At 39.6% G+C, this 17,852-nt stretch overlaps 1 protein-coding gene across 1 annotated transcript in view; it reads left to right on the top strand.

Annotated features, from left to right (window-relative positions):
- Window positions 1–17,852, top strand: part of FAF2 (Fas associated factor family member 2) — an 86,018-nt gene that overhangs the window by 56,861 nt on the left and 11,305 nt on the right. The window contains exons 3-8 of the mRNA XM_006873471.1: window positions 9,229–9,363; window positions 10,609–10,685; window positions 13,106–13,244; window positions 15,214–15,299; window positions 15,395–15,486; window positions 16,886–17,063. Of these exons, the coding sequence (XP_006873533.1) occupies window positions 9,229–9,363; window positions 10,609–10,685; window positions 13,106–13,244; window positions 15,214–15,299; window positions 15,395–15,486; window positions 16,886–17,063 (707 nt within the window). The remainder of the gene's footprint in view (window positions 1–9,228; window positions 9,364–10,608; window positions 10,686–13,105; window positions 13,245–15,213; window positions 15,300–15,394; window positions 15,487–16,885; window positions 17,064–17,852) is intronic.

The raw sequence follows: 17,852 nt of genomic DNA, 5'->3' as shown, positions 1-17,852 counted from the left end.
ATGAAGATCAAAGTCCACAGCCTTCAATATGGTGTGCACCTCAATGCAAAGAAAACAAAAATCCTCACATAGATAACATGATAAATGGAGAAAAGATTGAAGTTGTCAGACTTCATTTTGCTTGGATCCACCATCAACACTCAAGGAAGCAGAAGCCAGGATTTCAAATGACGTATTGCATTAGTCGAATCTGCAACGCAAGACCTATTTAAAATGTTCAAGAGCATTGACATCAGCTTGAGGACTTAGGTGTACCTGACCCAAATCATGGTATTTTCAGTAGCCTCTTATGCATGCAAATGTTGGACAGTGAATAAGGAAGACCACAGAATAATTGATGCATTTGAGTTACGGTGTTGGAGAAGAATATTAAAGGTACCATGGACTAACAGAAGAACAAACAAAGCTGTGTTGGAAGAAGTACACCCAGGATGCTCCTTAAAAGCCAGATGGTCAGACTTCGTTTCTCATACTTTAGACATACTATCAGGAGAGACCAGTCCCTGGAAAAGGACATCATGCTTGATAAAGTGGAGAGATAGCAAAAAAGAGAGAGACCTCCCCTCCCCCCCATTGAGATGGATTAGCACAGTGGCAGCAGCAATGGGCTCAAGCCTAACAGCAATTGTGAGGATGATGCAGGACTGGACAGTGTTTCATTTAGTTGTACACAGGGTTGCTATGAGATGAGTCAGAACCAGCTCAATGGTACTTAACGGTAGAACAGTAGTTTATATTAAGAGTAGATGTTGAGTTTTATTCATGTACCTGTTTCATCTCTGTTTGTGTACATTGACCTTATAAGGGAACTTTAGAAAATTCCATTTTGAATTTTGAAGCCCCCTTATTTATGTGTTTCCTAATAGTGACTCTTGGATTCTGAAAATAAGCTTTTTACTTCATTGTAACATGTTACTTGGATTTCAGTTCAATTTGTTAAGTGCTGTCAAGTCCTAACTCATACATGACTACAGAGAAACCACTGATGGGTTGGAACCATCAACCTTGTGGTTATGAGTCCAGTGCTAATCCTATAGCAGCACCACACTAGGATCCCTTAGGATTTTTAAAATTTTAAGATTGCCAAACCTGCCTTCTAAGGCACTTCAAACCACCACTCTTTCCACGAGTAGTCACGGGCTTAACTGTTTCAGCCACCCTGGGGCTCCTGGATTTCTGAAAATATATTCTCACAGATGATATTTTTTAAATTATTCAAATATTTTTGAGCTATTAGTTTTAAGCCTGGACAAATACACCAGTGAACAAGACTAAGCCCCTTCTCTAATGAAACGAGTCCTGGTGTGGTGCTGTGGGTTAATGTTCTGGACTGCAAAGTCGTTTGAACTGCAAGGTCGGCAGTTTTAGCTCACCAGCTGCTCCTTGGAAACCCACCCTATACAGGGTTGCTATGGGTCGGGACCAACTCAATGGCACTTAACAACAACAACTAGTGGAACTTAATTCCAATTTAGGGAAGACAATAAATCGATTGTTTCAGTTTGCAATACGCACAGTTCTTGTATTAACAAATTCTATTACAAAGTCTGTTTTAAGTCTAATTTGTACATAAGTCAAAACATTTAGGAATGGTTCATTTCTAACACAGTTAGTCATATGTTTTTCTTAGTATATTGTGGACCACTGACCTTCTGTTTAGTGAAGAAACACTGCCAGAGACACTAAAATATCTTTAACATAATAATGCATTGTTGTTGTTAACTGCCATCAAGTCGGTTGTGACTCATAGTGACCCTATATAGGGTTTTGGAGGAGCAGCTGAGTTTGAACTACTGCCCTTGCAGTTCAAACAGACCTGAGGTTGAGTACTTATCCTATGGCGTCACACCCGGACTCCAATAATACGTTAGTAGTAATAATAATGGAGTCCTGGTGTGGCACTGTAGGATAATCACTGGACTACTAACCACAAGGTCAACAATTCAAACCCACTAACTGCTCCTTTTGTTCTGCTGTGCATGAGGTCACTATGGGTCTGTACTCAACTCAATGGCACCTAACAACAACAAGAAGAAGCTGCTCCTTGGAAACCCTATACAGGGTTGCTATAAGTCGAAACTGACTCGATGACACTTAGCAAAAACAACAAATAATAATAGTAACAATCCACCATTTGTCTGTTGTACTGTGATGACTTGTGTGTTTCTCTGATGCTAGAAGTTTGCCATTGGTATTTCAAATACCAGCAGGATCACACATGGTGCACAGGAGTCAGCAGAGCTTCCAGACTAAAACACAATAGGACAATAGAAGAATGGCCTAGTTATCCACATTAATATTCTAGGTGATTTTTAACTGGTAACTTTGATTACTCACAAAATTAGTTGAAGATTATGAAAAGGTGGTGTTTCTGGGATTTTCAATAAGAAATAAGTCCGTTTCCAGAAATTATTGCCACTTTTGAAAATGTAGTCCGTGCATAGGCTTCAGGAGGACTAAATTTGTACAATTATGTATAAAATGTTGTGGTTTATGCACAGTATTCTGGGAAAATATTAAGGACCACTGGTATAAGAGATAATTACAAAATGCTATGTAAGTTAGTATCTTTTGCTTTGTGTCTCTCTCCTAATACTTGAGGAATATGATTGTTAAATATTTTTCGTTTTCCCTCTAATGCTCTTAAGCAGCCATTTTCATGTAAAACAAATTTATTGATAAAGAATTGTTTGAGGTAAGTAGTTTATTAAGATAGTTTTGTATACAGGATTCCGTGATCTTAAAAATTAAGTCTGAAACACTTGTAATTATATGTTTAATTTTTTTTTTTTTTTAAGAAATTTAGCATAGTACTCTGTGAAAAAGTGAAAGTAGCAAGACTTCGTCTCATGTATTTAAGATATGTTATCAGGAGGGACCAATCCCTCGAGAGGACATCTTCCTCAGTAGAGGAAGACCCTCAACAGTGGCTGCAACAATGGGCTCAAGCATAGCAGTGATTGTGAGGATGACACACCACTCGGCAGTGTTTCTTTTAGTTGTACATAGGGTTGGTATACGCTGGAACTGACTCAATGACCCCTAACACCACAACTGGTCTTTATTGGGAGCAGATTTATTGTTGTTGTTTTAGTGCCATCGAGTTGGTTCTGACTCAATGACCCTGTAGATTACCAGGTCTTTTCTCCCCCAGAGCCACATGGTGGGTTTGGACCACTGACCTTCAGTTTAGCTGCTGACTGCACAACTTTTGTGCTCCCTGGTCTCCTTTGTATTTCCTTATTTTAAAATGTTCTAGGCTGAGCTGTGAGCCACGAATGCACTGCTGTCTTCAATTCATCAGAGGTGATGCTTGGTCCTCAAAGGGCCAAACAGGTGAAAGTCCTGTGGAGCAAAGTCAGGACAATAGGGAAGATGCTTTAACATCTCAAAATGAAGTTTTTGCAGTGTTGACAGTGTGTGAGGACGTGCATTGTCATGCAAGAACACAATGCCCTTGGATAGCAGTCCTCTGCATTTAATCTGAAGTTTAGGCTTCAGCTCTTCAGTGTGCATCTCTGTGTAATGAGCACTGTTGATTGTTAAACCTTTTTCCTGATTGTGTTCCAATACTGGCCCTTGAGAATCCCAGAAAACTGTAAGCATCAGTTTTATAGCTGATAGTTAACTTTTTAACTTTTCATTGGCCGGCCCTTGAGGATGTTTCCATTCCATATTCTGCTGTGTACTGTCAGACTCATAGTGATGAATCTATGTCACTTAACCAGTAACAATTTTTTGAAAGAAATTTTTACCTTCCTTCAAGTAGCAGTCCAAATTTTATTTGCAGATGTTCAAACACTTCTGATTTTGCTCTTCTGTTAGTTGTTTTGGTACCAATCTCACACAAACTTTTTGAAACCCAAGTCTTACGGATTTCATGGGCAGAGCTATGGCTGATTTGCCAAATAATTTCACATGCATTCTCAATGTCATCAGTCATGGACGTGGACAGGAGTTTTAGTATAACTGGAATATGAATGATTTTTTACTCAACCTTTGTATATTTCCCCCCATACTGTCCTAATGGATTCGCATATAATGGTCCAGAGTTCTAAAAACTTTTAGTCTTAGGACTCTTACACTCTTAAGAAATGCTGAGAACCTCCAAAGAACTTTTGTTTCTGTGTGTTGTATCTATCAATATTTGTTCCCATATTAAAAGTTAAAACAGAGAATGCTCTAAGTTTATTAATGTATTTTTAAAAATAATACTCATATATTCACATTTTGAAGATAGCTATGTTTTGCAAATCTCTAATGTTCTCAATAGAAAACAACTAGACTTTCATGTGTGCTTCTGCAGTCAATCTTTTATGATATGTAGTTGAAGTTGAAATGGGTGAAGGAACTTTACAACGATATAATGGGAAATTGTAGCAGTATTTCAATAGCCTTTTCAGATAACTGAGTATTCTGATTTGAGACTGCACTAAGAGCAGACAAATATTTTTAGTTTCTTAAAAGGTAGTTGCACAGTTGAGACCACATCTATGCCGCAAGTACCAGTCTCTCACTGCTGCACAGTCACTGCCGCTGGTTCACAGTCACCACCCCCAAGCTCACCGTGGATGATGATGATATTGCTGGGTTCGTGGTCTACAGTGACTCTGGCATGGGTAAGGCCAGCTTCGTGGGTGACATCACTCCCCTGGGCTATCTTCCCTTCCATCGCAAGGTGCCCCAATATTAAGGTATGATGGTGGGCATGAACCTGAATCAGGACTCCTATGTGGGAGATGAGGCACAAAGCAAGAGAGGCATCCTGACCCTCAAGTACCCACTGAGCACTGCATCGTTACCAACTGGGACAACATGGGGAAGATATGGCACCATACCTTCTACAACGAGCTGCGTGTTGCTCCTGAGGAACATCCTGTACTGCTGATGAGGCCCCCCTGGACCCTAAAGCTAACCATGAGAAGATGACCTAGGTCATGCTTGAGACCTTCAACACCCCTGTCATGTATGTCTCCATCCAGGCGGGGCACCACTGGCTTGTGATGGATTCTGGTGATGGGGTCACCCACACTGTACCCATCTACAAGGGCTATGCCCTCTCCCACACCATCCTGCATCTGGACCTGGCAGGCCGGGACCTGACAGACTACCTCATGACGATCCTTATGGAGAGAGGCTTACAGCTTCACCACCACAGCTGAGCAGGAAATCATGTGTGACCTTAAGGAGAAGCTCTGCTATGTTGTCCTGGACTTTGAGCAGGACATGGCCCTCACAGCCTCCAGCTGTTCCCTGGAGAAGAGCTGCAAACTGCCCAATGGGCAGGTCATCACTATCGACAACCAGAGATTCCACTGCCCTGAGGCCCTCTTCCAGCCCTCTTTTCTGGGAATGAAATCCTGCGGCATCCATGAAACTACCTTTAATTCCATCCTGAAGTGTATTGTGAACATCCGGAAGGACCTGTATGTCAATACAGTGCTGGCGCTCAGCAACATGAAGATCAAGATTGTTGCTCCTCCTGAATGCTTGTACTCTGTGTGGATCAGTGGCTTCATCCTGGCCTTAACTACCCACCTTCCAGCAGATGTAGATCAGCAAGCAAGAGTATGCTGAGCCCCAACATCGTTCATGGAAAATGCTTCTAGGCGGACTGTCCTTAGTTGCATTGCACCCTTTTCTTGACAAAAACCTAACGTTCACAGAAACAATAAAAGATGAAATTAGCATAGCTTTATTAATTTTGTTTGGAGTTTTATTTTGGGGGGGGGTGTGTCGTTCTGTTTTTTGGCACTTGACTCAGGATTTAGAAACTAGAATGCTGAGGGTTAACAGCAGCTAGAGTGATCACCCCCAAAGTTCTACAATGTAGTCGAGGATTTTGATTATATAATTGTACATTGCTTTTTTTGTTGTTGTTTAATTAGTCATTCGAAATAATGTGTAATGCCATGTGACAGGAAGCTCCTGCCTTTTAAAAAGCCTCCCCCCCTCCCCCCCCTTGCTTCTCTATGGAGGAAGGACCCAGTCCTCCCCCACCTCCTCTAAGTCCTCACTGGGGGGAAGCCATAGCATTGCTTTTGTGTAAATTATGTAATCTAATTTTTTTTTAAATCTTAGGCCTTAAATAGTTGTTCTTTTTGTTTTGTTTTGAATGGTCAGTCATTGTAGCACCCCTCCTTTTTTGACCCCTGACTTTAGAAGTATGAAAGCTTTTGGTCTCCCTGGGTTGGTTGAGTTGCGGTGGCAGCCAGAAGCTTCACTCTACACTGACTTTGCCCAGCTCAGTAAAAGTGCACATAGTAAAGGGGAAAAAGAAAAAACGTAGTTACAACATAGAATATGAACTTTTCGTTGAACTTTGCATCTTTTGTTAAATTAAAATTTATTGGTCTGTCTAGTACATTCTTTGAAAGGATCTTTTACAAATGCACAGCTTTGTAACTTTATGCATTGGTTATTTGGAAAATACAGGTTCATTAAATGAATGTAGCTCTTCTCAATATTGACGTTTCATTCTGTATCATTCATTGATAGTACCACCAAACTCAGAAAAGTAATGGGAAACAAGTTTTTCAAATATACGTGTCTGCATTGAATTGTCTGATAGTCTCATGATATAGTTATCCAGATTGTCTGTGTCATCTCTGCCACTCACACCTGTTCACTATCTCACCTCACCCATCCCTGCTTAGTTGGATCCGTTTTAAGTGTTGGTTTTTATAAGCATTGCTGCTGAGAACAAACCTTTTCATGCGTCTCAGAATACTTGTTGGTCTTTCTCAACAGTTAATTTCTAGAAGTGGCTGAAAGGTGTTTAAAAGATGTATTGTGACATGAGATATATTAATTTAAAATTTAGATAGCTTTTATCAAACAGCATTCCCAAAAGGTTGCTCAGGTCAAACTACCAACAATGATATATGAGAATGTCTAATTTTCTTCACCCTCACCAATTCTAGATATAATCAAACTTTCTTATATTTCTAGTAAGAGAGATAATTTGTTGTTGTTAAATGCTGTTGAGTCAGTTCCCACTCATAGTGACCCTGTATATAGGGTTTCTGAGGAGCAGCTGGTAAATTTGAACCACCAACTGTTCAAACCAACCTTGTGGTCCAGTGCTTATCCTACAATGCCACAGAGGTAATTACAGGTGATGTATTTCACCAGAAAGATTGGTTGGGATGCATGTGATTGTTTATTGCAGCATTTTCTTCTTTTTTTAGTAACAAGATTGAAAATAACTTAAGTGATCACCTACTTAAGTTCGTAGAGTTCAGAAACCAAACCAAATCCACGAGGTTTATTCTAATTTATGACAAACCCATGTGCTACGGAACAGGACTGCTCCAAAAGGTTTTCTTATAGAAGCAGATCATCAGACTTTTTATCCACAATGCCAGTAGATAGGTTTGAACCACCAACCTTTAGGTTTGTAGTTAAGCACATACTGTTTGCAACACCATAGAAGTATGTGGGGAAATGAGATGATAGTCATATAGATATGCTTGTGAATGCATGTGATATCTCTAGAAGGTTTTACAGTAACCTGGAGATACTAGTGGTTTGCCTCCCAGAGAAAGAACTGGGTAGCTGAAAATAGGAGGAGGAAGACTTTTCCTACATTTGTACTGTGTGAATATATTCTCTATTTTTAAATAAGATTGCAGAAATAGATTGGACCTGGTATTGTACTGTACTGTAGTTATCAGGAGCTGTTTAAAGCCTATATGGGTGAAGTATCATGAGCGCTGTATTTCCCACTTTAGATTTACAAAATAATTTTCTGTTTGTAAGCCTCTTTTCCTCCCTACTTTGTTCACCACCACCACATCCCCATCCCCATTTTATAGAGATCCCTTTATTAAGATTTAGGACAAAGATAAGACAAAACCACATCATCCAGATGTTTGTGGGTTGTTTTCCCATATCTGTGGGTGTATTCCCACTCTCCCTTCCATACCCGTTCAGCTTGTGTATCTGTAAGCCCAGGGTACATAAGCCACTTATATTTTCCCGTTGTCTTCTGAGAGACCTTCCTAAGAAAACAGACCTTCGTGAATGTGTTGGAAATTGAGACTTACACACCAAAAGACTTTCTGAGCTTGAATTCACATGAATTACTCTAAAGCCCTCCATCAAACACTACCCCATCAGGACTGTCCCCTTGCACAACTGCAGGGGCACAGTCTACATTGTATTGTAAGTAAGTAGCTTTCATGGGCCTACAGTGAGACACCTTACACCAGCCTCCCTAAATCACAGTGCCATTTTATAATAGTAGTGTGCTTGATAACATAAATGTAATCCAGGCAGTTCCTGCATCTGCCCCTGCACAGTGCCTCTCTCTACAGCAGATGTGCTTATTGAAGTTGTGTTGATTTAAAAGATTTGCAATAGGCAAATCTGCACAAGACCTCTTTGAAGCGTTGAAGAGCAAAGATGTCAGTTTGAGGATTAAGGTGTGCTTGATCCAAGCCATGGTATTTTCAGTAGCCTCATATGCATGTGAAAGTTGGACAGTGAATGAGGAAGACCGTAGAAGAATTAATACATTTGAATTTTGGTGTTGGGGGAGAATATTGAAAGTATCATGGACTACCAAAAGAACAAACAGATCTATGTTGGAAAGATGTACAGCCAGAATGCTCCTTAGAAGCCAGAATGGTCAGACTTCATCTCTCATGCTTTGGGCATATTATTAGTAGGAGATTATCTGGATAAGGATATCATGCTTGTTAAAGTGAAGGGTCAGAGGAAAAGAGGAAGACCCCCAGTGAGATAGACTGGCACAGTGCCAGCAGCAACGGGCTCAGACATAGCAACGATTGTGTGATTGGCGCAGGACCGGGCAGTGTTTCGTTCTGTTGTGCATAGGATCTCTATGAGTTAGTATGGACTCGATGGCCCGTAAAAACAACAACAAATGATAGGTGACCTTTTGGTGGTGGTGGTGGTGGTTATGTGCCGTGGAGTCAGTTCCGACTCATAGCGACCCTGAACAGGGTTTCCAAGGCTGTAAATCTTAACGGGAGCAGAAAGTCTCATCTTTCTCCCGCGGAGCAGCTGGTAGTTTCAAACTGCTGGCCTTGCGGCTTGCAGCCCGATTCGTAACCACTACGCTAGCAGACCTCCTTGACCTTTTGGTGTATTAATGTTTTATTCTGGTTTGAAACACCAAGCAATAGTTAGTTCATTCCTTCTGGGTTGCTTTGAGTTTTGCTGAAACACTATTTGTTTTGCTATTTGTTTCCTGCATCTCAGGCTGCTGTACAAGACAGATTGAATGAGCAAGAGGGTGTACCAAGTGTTTTCAACCCGCCTCCTTCCCGACCTCTGCAGGTTAATACAGCAGACCACAGGATCTACAGCTATGTTGTCTCAAGACCACAACCAAGGGCAAGTTATTTAGCAAAATTTCTTCCGTTTTTGTGTTTTAGGTTTATTTATTTGGCTGTGTTTATCAGTGAATGATAGAAATGAAAAAAAATACTCAAAATGTAAACCTGTTAGCTACACCAGATTCCTTGGTAAACTTAGTGGGTGTACACATGTCCTTGATTATTTAATAAATTGATACAGAAACCATTCATTTTTTTCTGTGAGTACACAATAGGTTTATTTACTTCGCTAAAAATGTTTGCTACATAATTAATCTCCCTCTTATCAGTTAGAATCTGTTTACCGATTTGTTTGTTATTTCAGTTTACTTAATATTAAGCTACTTCAGAGAAGTACTTGGAGTAATTGTGGGCAGCCTTAGCCACGTCTTTGAAATTAGTTTTAGGACTAGTAGCAAAAAGGCTGTTTGGTAAAATTCAACAGACATTGAAGAGTGTACCAGCATGCCTTGTGTTTTGTTGCTGGGGATATAGAGATGAATTGAGAGCCAGTCATCCCCTCAGATTGCTATTAGTCTACCAGGGAAGTCAAATAATGAACTTCAGAGAACTTCTTGGGGTTTCTCTTTTTTACATAGGGGTTATACTCATTACTATAAAAGGAGCTCTGGTAGACTTGACGGCACTTAACAACAACAATACTCATTACTATGTTTGCATTTGTGACCCCAAAGAAAGCACTCCCATTGATTTCACACCAGTTAGAATTTACCCCATCCCTGGACCTTTTTGTGAAATATTTGCCAGTTATTTAGAAAATGGAGTTTATAAATTATAGTTTTTGATATTCTGGATAGAAGAGCACAGATTGATCATTTATAATACAGTTAACAGTATTACTTGGGATAACAGCTATATGGATATACATCATTGTGATTAATATGCCTGTTTATCTTTTATATACATACATGTCCAAAGTACTAATAGTTCTTACCTTTCTTGCTATTTCTATATATCATATTTTGATGTATAAATATTGAAAGAATAAGTAGCGCCAGAGAAAGTATTAAAGCAGATTTAATAAAAAATAAAATATGTAAAAATAAAAATTTGATAATATTAGCTAAAATGAGATAAGGGCCATTGGTAAGTTTAAGGTTGAGGTGGCCAGAGAGAGGGCACCATATTGTAGAGGAAGAAATAATGTGAAAGGACAACAAAGAATATACAAGCCTGAGCTAGCCATTTTGTTAAGTGTTAGGGATTGAGAGAAAAGTATTTAACTTTGTTTTTGGAATTTCAGGGGCTGCTTGGATGGGGTTATTACTTGATAATGCTTCCATTCCGGTTTACCTATTACACGATACTTGATATATTTAGGTATGTACCTTTATATTTATGTGTAAGAAGCAACAGAGTAGACTTTGGAACTTGAGCTCATATCAGAATAATGCTTATCATTTTGGACTTGCCAGATTGTCATTAGATTGAATATATTTCCTGAGCAGTCTTTTAACATAGTATGAGAAGACTTTAAATTATTCAAATATAATGACAAATGTGATGAAATAGAATTGTTTTTAATTAGTCTTGCCTATCATTTTCAAGAGTCAGTCTGTCTACATTGATCACTATCCCTAATTAATATTCATACCCTTTCCTTTCTAACCACCATTACCTCCTAATGTCATACTTCCTGCAACCCCAAGTCACTTCTCCATCTCACTTCTCATAATTCCAGCCAGTCTTCTTGCTCTGAGATTGCCCACTTCTCCCTAGATGCTCCCACACCAGTGTCACCTCTCTAGCTAACCCCCTTCAGTACATCTCACACTGCCCTGGCAACCCATAAGTGGCCGATGCTGGAACCCTTCCATACATGTACCCACTTGCTTCATAACATTCATATTTCTTCTAGCTTCTTTCATGTACCATTCAAAGAGTTTATCATTGGGAGCTAGAAAATGTTGAGTGGATTCTGACCAGCTGCCCTATCAGGCTTGAGGTATCTGGTCTAAAGCTTGAATAGTAAGTAGTTGAATCCATGCCTAATCTTTCAGGGGAACAAAAATGTTTATGGCCCATCCAGACCAGCAGACAGAACTGGAATATGTACTGAGTACTTGCATAGAGGGCAACATGTGCCACCCTCCAAATGTAAGGGAGCAGAGGCTGGAAGTGAGGGCCCAGCAGCTGCTAGGGTACAAGGGCCAGATCAGAACCTTTAACCTTGACCTTCTGGTGTTTTATGAGGCTGCCTGCTTAATGGCCAGTTCTTAATGGTCACCCACTAACTAATTAGGATTCTTTCCATCCCTGTTTACTCAAGACTGGGTACTTGAACCTTTTAAATCATACAGAAGACAGAATTGACATCTCTGTTTTTTGTTTTGTTTTTGTTTTTTTAGAAAAGCTGATTGTCCCAAAGTATCTAGTCCATGGGACTCTTTTGTAATGAGAAACGAAGTTAAAAACTTCTATCCGTTCATCATGATTTGAAGACTAAAGAATAATACGATCATCCTAAAATACTTAATTTCAGGGGAATTCATTAGAACCTGCTTATATAATCAAAATAGCAATCTTTTGAAAAAGAATCTAGCTACTCCCCCACTTAAACAACTTTATATTTTAAGGTTTCAATTTGCCCTGGAATGTTTATGTCAATAAATTTGATTTGATTACTCAGGAAAAGTTCCAAGTAAAGTTGTATACACATGGGAAACATGTTGAGAGGATAAGGAATTGACTCAAAATCTGGTAAAGAAAATAGCATACTTCAGTCACCTATTCTTTGCTGAAAATTCCTCAAATAAATGAATTTGTTTGCTTTCCTTAGAAAAGCATACATGGCATGTGTTACTAGTTTTAGTACAGCTGTGTCATCAAGCTGTTTGTTCAGTGTTATGTAGCACACTGACTTAGCAGGCCTCTGTCCCACTGCCTCCTATTGAATCCCAAAGGATGAAAAATGGGGCGACATGACAACTACATGAATATGATGGATCAACTTTTAGAAAAGTGTGCATCCTTAACCTTACAGTAGCTGCCAGTACTCCATATCTGACAGACCTCTCTGGTTATAAAGTCCTCTCTGGTGCCGTGAACCATCAATCATGAAGCAAAACTTATTTGCCCTAAAATACAAGTTCAGGCTTGAAGTTCCTGTCCATAATTTGAATAGCTTGGGAATATGAACAAACAATTCCAAAATCCAAGGAATATAGAAAGGGAGAGGCAAATAGTATAACCAGGAAGAGACTGATCTTTATTGTCCATAGTGTTGTTCACTAGAAGTTTCTGAAATGAAGGGAATATTCTATATCCATACTGTCTATTATGGAAGCCACTAACCATATGACTATTGAGCACTGTGACTAGTGTGACTGAGAACTGAATTTTAATGAATTTAAATTACATAATCACATGTGACTTAGTGGCTATCTGTATTCTTGTCATTCAGGAGACCCTGGAGACATAGACTCACCCATGAGCTCTTTGAATACTGTCTTTTCTGGTTTTTTAAGTGCTACATTTTTCTGCAAAAAGCACTCCAGATGTATTGAGGGCAGTGTTGGCCTTTGTGATCCTAGTAGTTTCTTGAACAAGCAGTCGAGTGACACTTGCTGCTATGCTGCTTTGCAGCTTTTGAGTCAGACTCTACCCTTAGGTTTGTGGTCTACTCACACACCATTCACCTTGTGCTGCCATGATTTTGGCCCTGTTATAGAAATCACTGGCCCACTCTGTGTACACCATAGTAAGCCCGATTCATGTGATATTTATTCCTTCCTCCCCAGGTTTGCTCTTCGTTTTATACGGCCTGACCCTCGCAGTCGGGTCACAGACCCTGTTGGGGACATTGTTTCCTTTATGCACTCTTTTGAAGAGAAATATGGGCGGGCACACCCTGTCTTCTACCAGGGAACGTACAGCCAGGTCAGTGCCATGAACCATATAGATGCCAGTTTATTGGTAATGATTCTATCCTCAGAAGACAGCATAACACAGCACTGATCATGTCGAATGTTTACTTAAAACTCTTAAGTAACTCTTCACTACCTACAACAGGAGCAAAAAAGACCAACCTTGTAGCTGGGCCCTCCTTGATCGAATCCCAACCTCCCTTAGATACCTTTACTTGAATGACTTGTTTCTTATACCCTAGGTTCCAGCTAAACCATTCCCTGGCATACTCTGTACTGTCCCAACTCTGTGCCTTTGTTTTTGCTGTTCCCTCCACCTGGAATGCCTTCACACATTTTTGCAAATTGGAATCTTGCCCATATTTCAACCAACTCATAGCACTCCCCTGCTTTAGCTTGAGTGTTATGCCCTCTGCTACCCTACCTCACAATCTAAAACAGTAATTTTCCTGTTGTTCTCCCATAGCTTTTTCTTTTTTTACAAATAGCAATTTCACATTCTTCCTTATATTATCGTTATTTATGTTTATGTCTTAACTGCTTTTCCAGAGCTGTAAGCCCTTGAGGGCAAGGCCAAATTCTATTTTTCCCTCACAGAATTGAATGAGGACATAGACATATGTTGAGTCCAAGGAGACACATTTCACTCAACCCAAGCTACAACAGACCTTTGATTTTATTACTACTTCTTGGGGGTACAATTAGAGTCATGTTAGACTTCTCTCTAGTTTGCTTGAGAAAAATGTAGAAATACCTCTGTGGGCATAGGCAAAGTGTGGTTCCTTCCATACTGCAGCCTCCTCAGAGTTCCTGGAGAAAAGGGAGCAATATTTACCGAGGCTTCCTGCTTTGATTCTCCCATAGCTCTTTTTACCCATAGTCTCCCCACTGGCTGCTTCCACCCCACTCACTGTCATTAACCTGAAACCAACCCTGCCATCCAGTGCATTCCAACACAGCAGTCCTATAGCACTGGGTAGAACTGCTCCTTTGGGTTTCTGAGACTATAAGTCTTTACAGGAGCAGGTAGCCTCATTTTTTTCTCTCATGCAGTAAGTAGCTGACCACAGACCACTGCACCATCAGAGCATTTGTCAACAAACATTAAACACCTACTATATGCCAGCCACTGTGCTCATTGCGAGAAATATGTGGCACTATGGGATAAAGCACTGGACCATAAGGTGGGTGGTTCAAACTTACCAGCTGCTCTTCTGAAACTCTGTGCAGGATCACTGTGAGTCAGAACCGACTCGACAGCACTCAACAACAGCGTGTGCCAGGCACTAAGCTCATTGATAGAAATACAGCAGTAAATAGATGGAGAGCTCTCATGTGCTGTCTTGACTGTGTTCTGAGGGTAGACCACCATTGGTCATTCAGGAAATCTTCCTGGAAGGATAATGTGCTCAGGATTGTGCAAATACAAAAGCATACACAAGACTCTTAGACACTAGCCTTGTCTTTGAAGATCTTTTAAAAACCTGTGCTCTTTAGAATGCCTTTGGGTCCTATAGTCCCTCATCCCCACCTGATTGATATGTGACCTGGCATCAGGCTCACCTTCCCAGTTATTTTTAATTTACATGGATGTAACTGTAGCAGAATTCTTACCTCCATTTTCCTGTAGTCAGATACTCCTGTTTTGTTTTTCTTCCTTTAGACTGTGGGAATAGTTGGCTTTTCTGCAATTTGTTGGGGACTTCTGCGTCAGCCTATCTATCCTCATGTGTCCGATGTATTTTAAATCCTGTAACAACACTAAAACTTTTTCATTAAAGCTTGTTAGCATGTACTGTCTGTAGGGGAAAAAATGCTAAGGGTGCAAAGTAGGAGTGTTCTGATTGCTTGCTGACCATTTTCCTGTGTTTTTTTTTTTTGTTGTTGTTGTTCCTAAACACATAGCTGTAGCCATTAGAAACTCACCCTAATTAAAAGCTTAAGGCACAGTCATCATAATTAATTATCTTTGTTTCTCACAGGCGCTTAATGATGCCAAGCGGGAGCTTCGCTTTCTTTTGGTTTACCTTCATGGTGATGATCACCAGGACTCTGATGAGTTCTGTCGGTAAGTGGAATTGAACTCTCTCTCTTTGGATCTTATGTGATGATAGTTTGTAACTAACAAATCACTCTTAATGTCCTTTTCATCCCTCTCCACAGCAACACACTCTGTGCACCTGAAGTTATTGCACTTATTAACACCAGGATGCTCTTCTGGGCATGCTCCACAAATAAACCTGAGGGCTACAGGGGTAAGTTGGGTTTCTTTTTGTCCTATTGAGATTGTTGGGTATCTTTGCAATGGTCTGGAAAGATATGCTATACATTGCAATTCTTTTTAGTGGTAGATAAAATGCTAGTTGTTATTTATACATTATCTTATTTAATCTTCAACAGTCTTGAGAGATAGGGATTGTATTAGCTCCACTTGATGGATTAGGAAGCAGGCTCAGATCATGTAAGTCATTTGCCCAAGACCACAGAAAGTTTTGAAATGAGCACAGGTGTGTCTGAGTCCAAAACCCATTCTTTGTTTTTTTCAGCTTTATGCCTAGAGCCCATTCTTTACAGTTAACCGTTGCCAGAGTTTATTGTATTTTTAAAACACTCAGTCCTGGCCTGCAGATTGTCTTCTATCTTAATGGGCTTTTTATTGGAGAGTTTATTCTCTCCATCAGCAATTCTGACAGATTCTTGCACAATGAGTTATTTGTTGGAGTGCCTTGAGTGCTGATACGGATTTGAAAAAGTTCAGATCTTAGCTGACATTAACTCTTATTTGATATTTTTAGAAATTGATATATAAAGGTGCATCCAGTAAAGACAAGTGTAGTCACTTTGCAGCTACTGTTTATCAGGCTTTGAGTGTATCCTAGCATGCCAGGCACTCAGCTAGGTCCCAGTAGGAGTCCATGATAAGCACGTTTTCCCTACATCCTGTAATGTGAATCTTTGTTATATATATATATATTTTAAATAAACATCTGATTAATCAGATCCTGCAGCACATATTTTGTCATTCTAATAAAACTTTGGGTGGGGCAGAGAGAAGATCAGGGGTATTTTTCATAGAAGCTTTAAAAAAAAAAATCTCCTTTATAATCGTAAGAAAAACAGGTAAAAAACTATTCTATGATAAAATGTTGGTTATTTATAGACCAACTTTCTAAATTCCATTGGAGCAGAGTAGCTAAGAATTTTGGGAAGTGAGGAAAGACATGAGAAAAAGGTAAAGGAAAGGATTAGGCAAGGGGAAGAAAAGGAAAGGAGGGTGGAGCTGCGCACCAACGGCATCTGGCTGAGACTTGCCCCCTTAAGGGAACAGTATGCTAAGCAATAGTCAGATTCTTAATAGATCGTTTTCCTACTATCAAGTAGACATTATCTTAGAATTTTGCAGCTTTCCCCAGCATCATCATTGCACCCCATCAGGAAAGCCCATCCTAATTCCATTCAGTCCCCTGGGGATAGAGACACAAAAATGATTACAAAATTAGGAGGAAAAGAGAAAGGCGGGGAATAAATGACCCCCTCCTTCTTTCCCCACTGGGATTAAAGCAGTTCTCTCTTACTCGCTGTGGAGAGGTTAAGCGTTCATCTGTTTTATCCCCAAGTCCTGCCCTTGATCCTGTTGGCTCTTCTTTCTGTCAGTATCCCAGGCTTTGCGAGAGAACACATATCCATTCCTGGCCATGATTATGCTAAAGGATCGGAGAATGACTGTGGTGGGACGCTTAGAAGGCCTCATTCAACCTGATGACCTCATTAACCAACTGACATTTATCATGGACGCAAACCAGACTTACCTGGTGTCAGAACGCCTAGAAAGGTACACGTTAGTTCCGTATTTGAACTGAGAGACCAGCTGTAGATTTGGTGGCTGACTTAGCTCTACAGATACTGACGTCTTTTTCTGTCATAGGCAGCTTAAAAAAGGCTTGTCCATTTAGTATTAAAATACTGATGTAAATAATTTCACATCAGTTAATTTTTTTTTAGGGGTATGATTCAAAATAGAGTACAAAAGAACTTAAAGATAAAAAAATGTAGAGTGATAGTAATTCCCTCCAGTAATACTGTACATGAATTTTAGAAAAAGAAAAAATAAAATTCATCCATGATCCTAACAACTTTTTTCATTGTCTTTTTTTTTTAATTTATTTAATATTTCATAGATGCATGCACATGTATACTTTTTTGGCAAAATTGGGATAATGCTTTCTATAAGTCGTTTCATGCAACAAGGGATCTTGGTGTGTTCTTGGGATAAACACTAGACTGCTAACCATGAGGTCGGCAGTTCAAACCCACCAGCCATTCCTCAGAAACTCTGTCCAGGGTTTCGATGAAGTCAGAACTGACTTGATGACACCTAACTTCATGCAATAATAATAATAATAAAACATTTTCCCTCCTTATTAAATATTATATTGCCTTGTTGTTTTTGTCATATAGCATTCTGTTATCTAAAATATGTTAATTTAGCCAGCCTGCCTCTCCTGTTGAACCTTTTAAATTGATTTCAGTTTTTTACTGCTATAAAAAAAAAAAATCACTGGAAATCTTTTTTCTTTTTTTTAACAATTTGTGATGATTTCCTTAGACTAAAATTTAAATT

The sequence above is a fragment of the Chrysochloris asiatica genome, unplaced genomic scaffold (assembly GCF_000296735.1).
Source record: "Chrysochloris asiatica unplaced genomic scaffold, ChrAsi1.0 scaffold00242, whole genome shotgun sequence".
In the NCBI taxonomy this organism is placed as follows: Eukaryota; Metazoa; Chordata; class Mammalia; order Afrosoricida; family Chrysochloridae; genus Chrysochloris; species Chrysochloris asiatica.
This window is presented reverse-complemented; position numbering and strand designations above follow the sequence as displayed.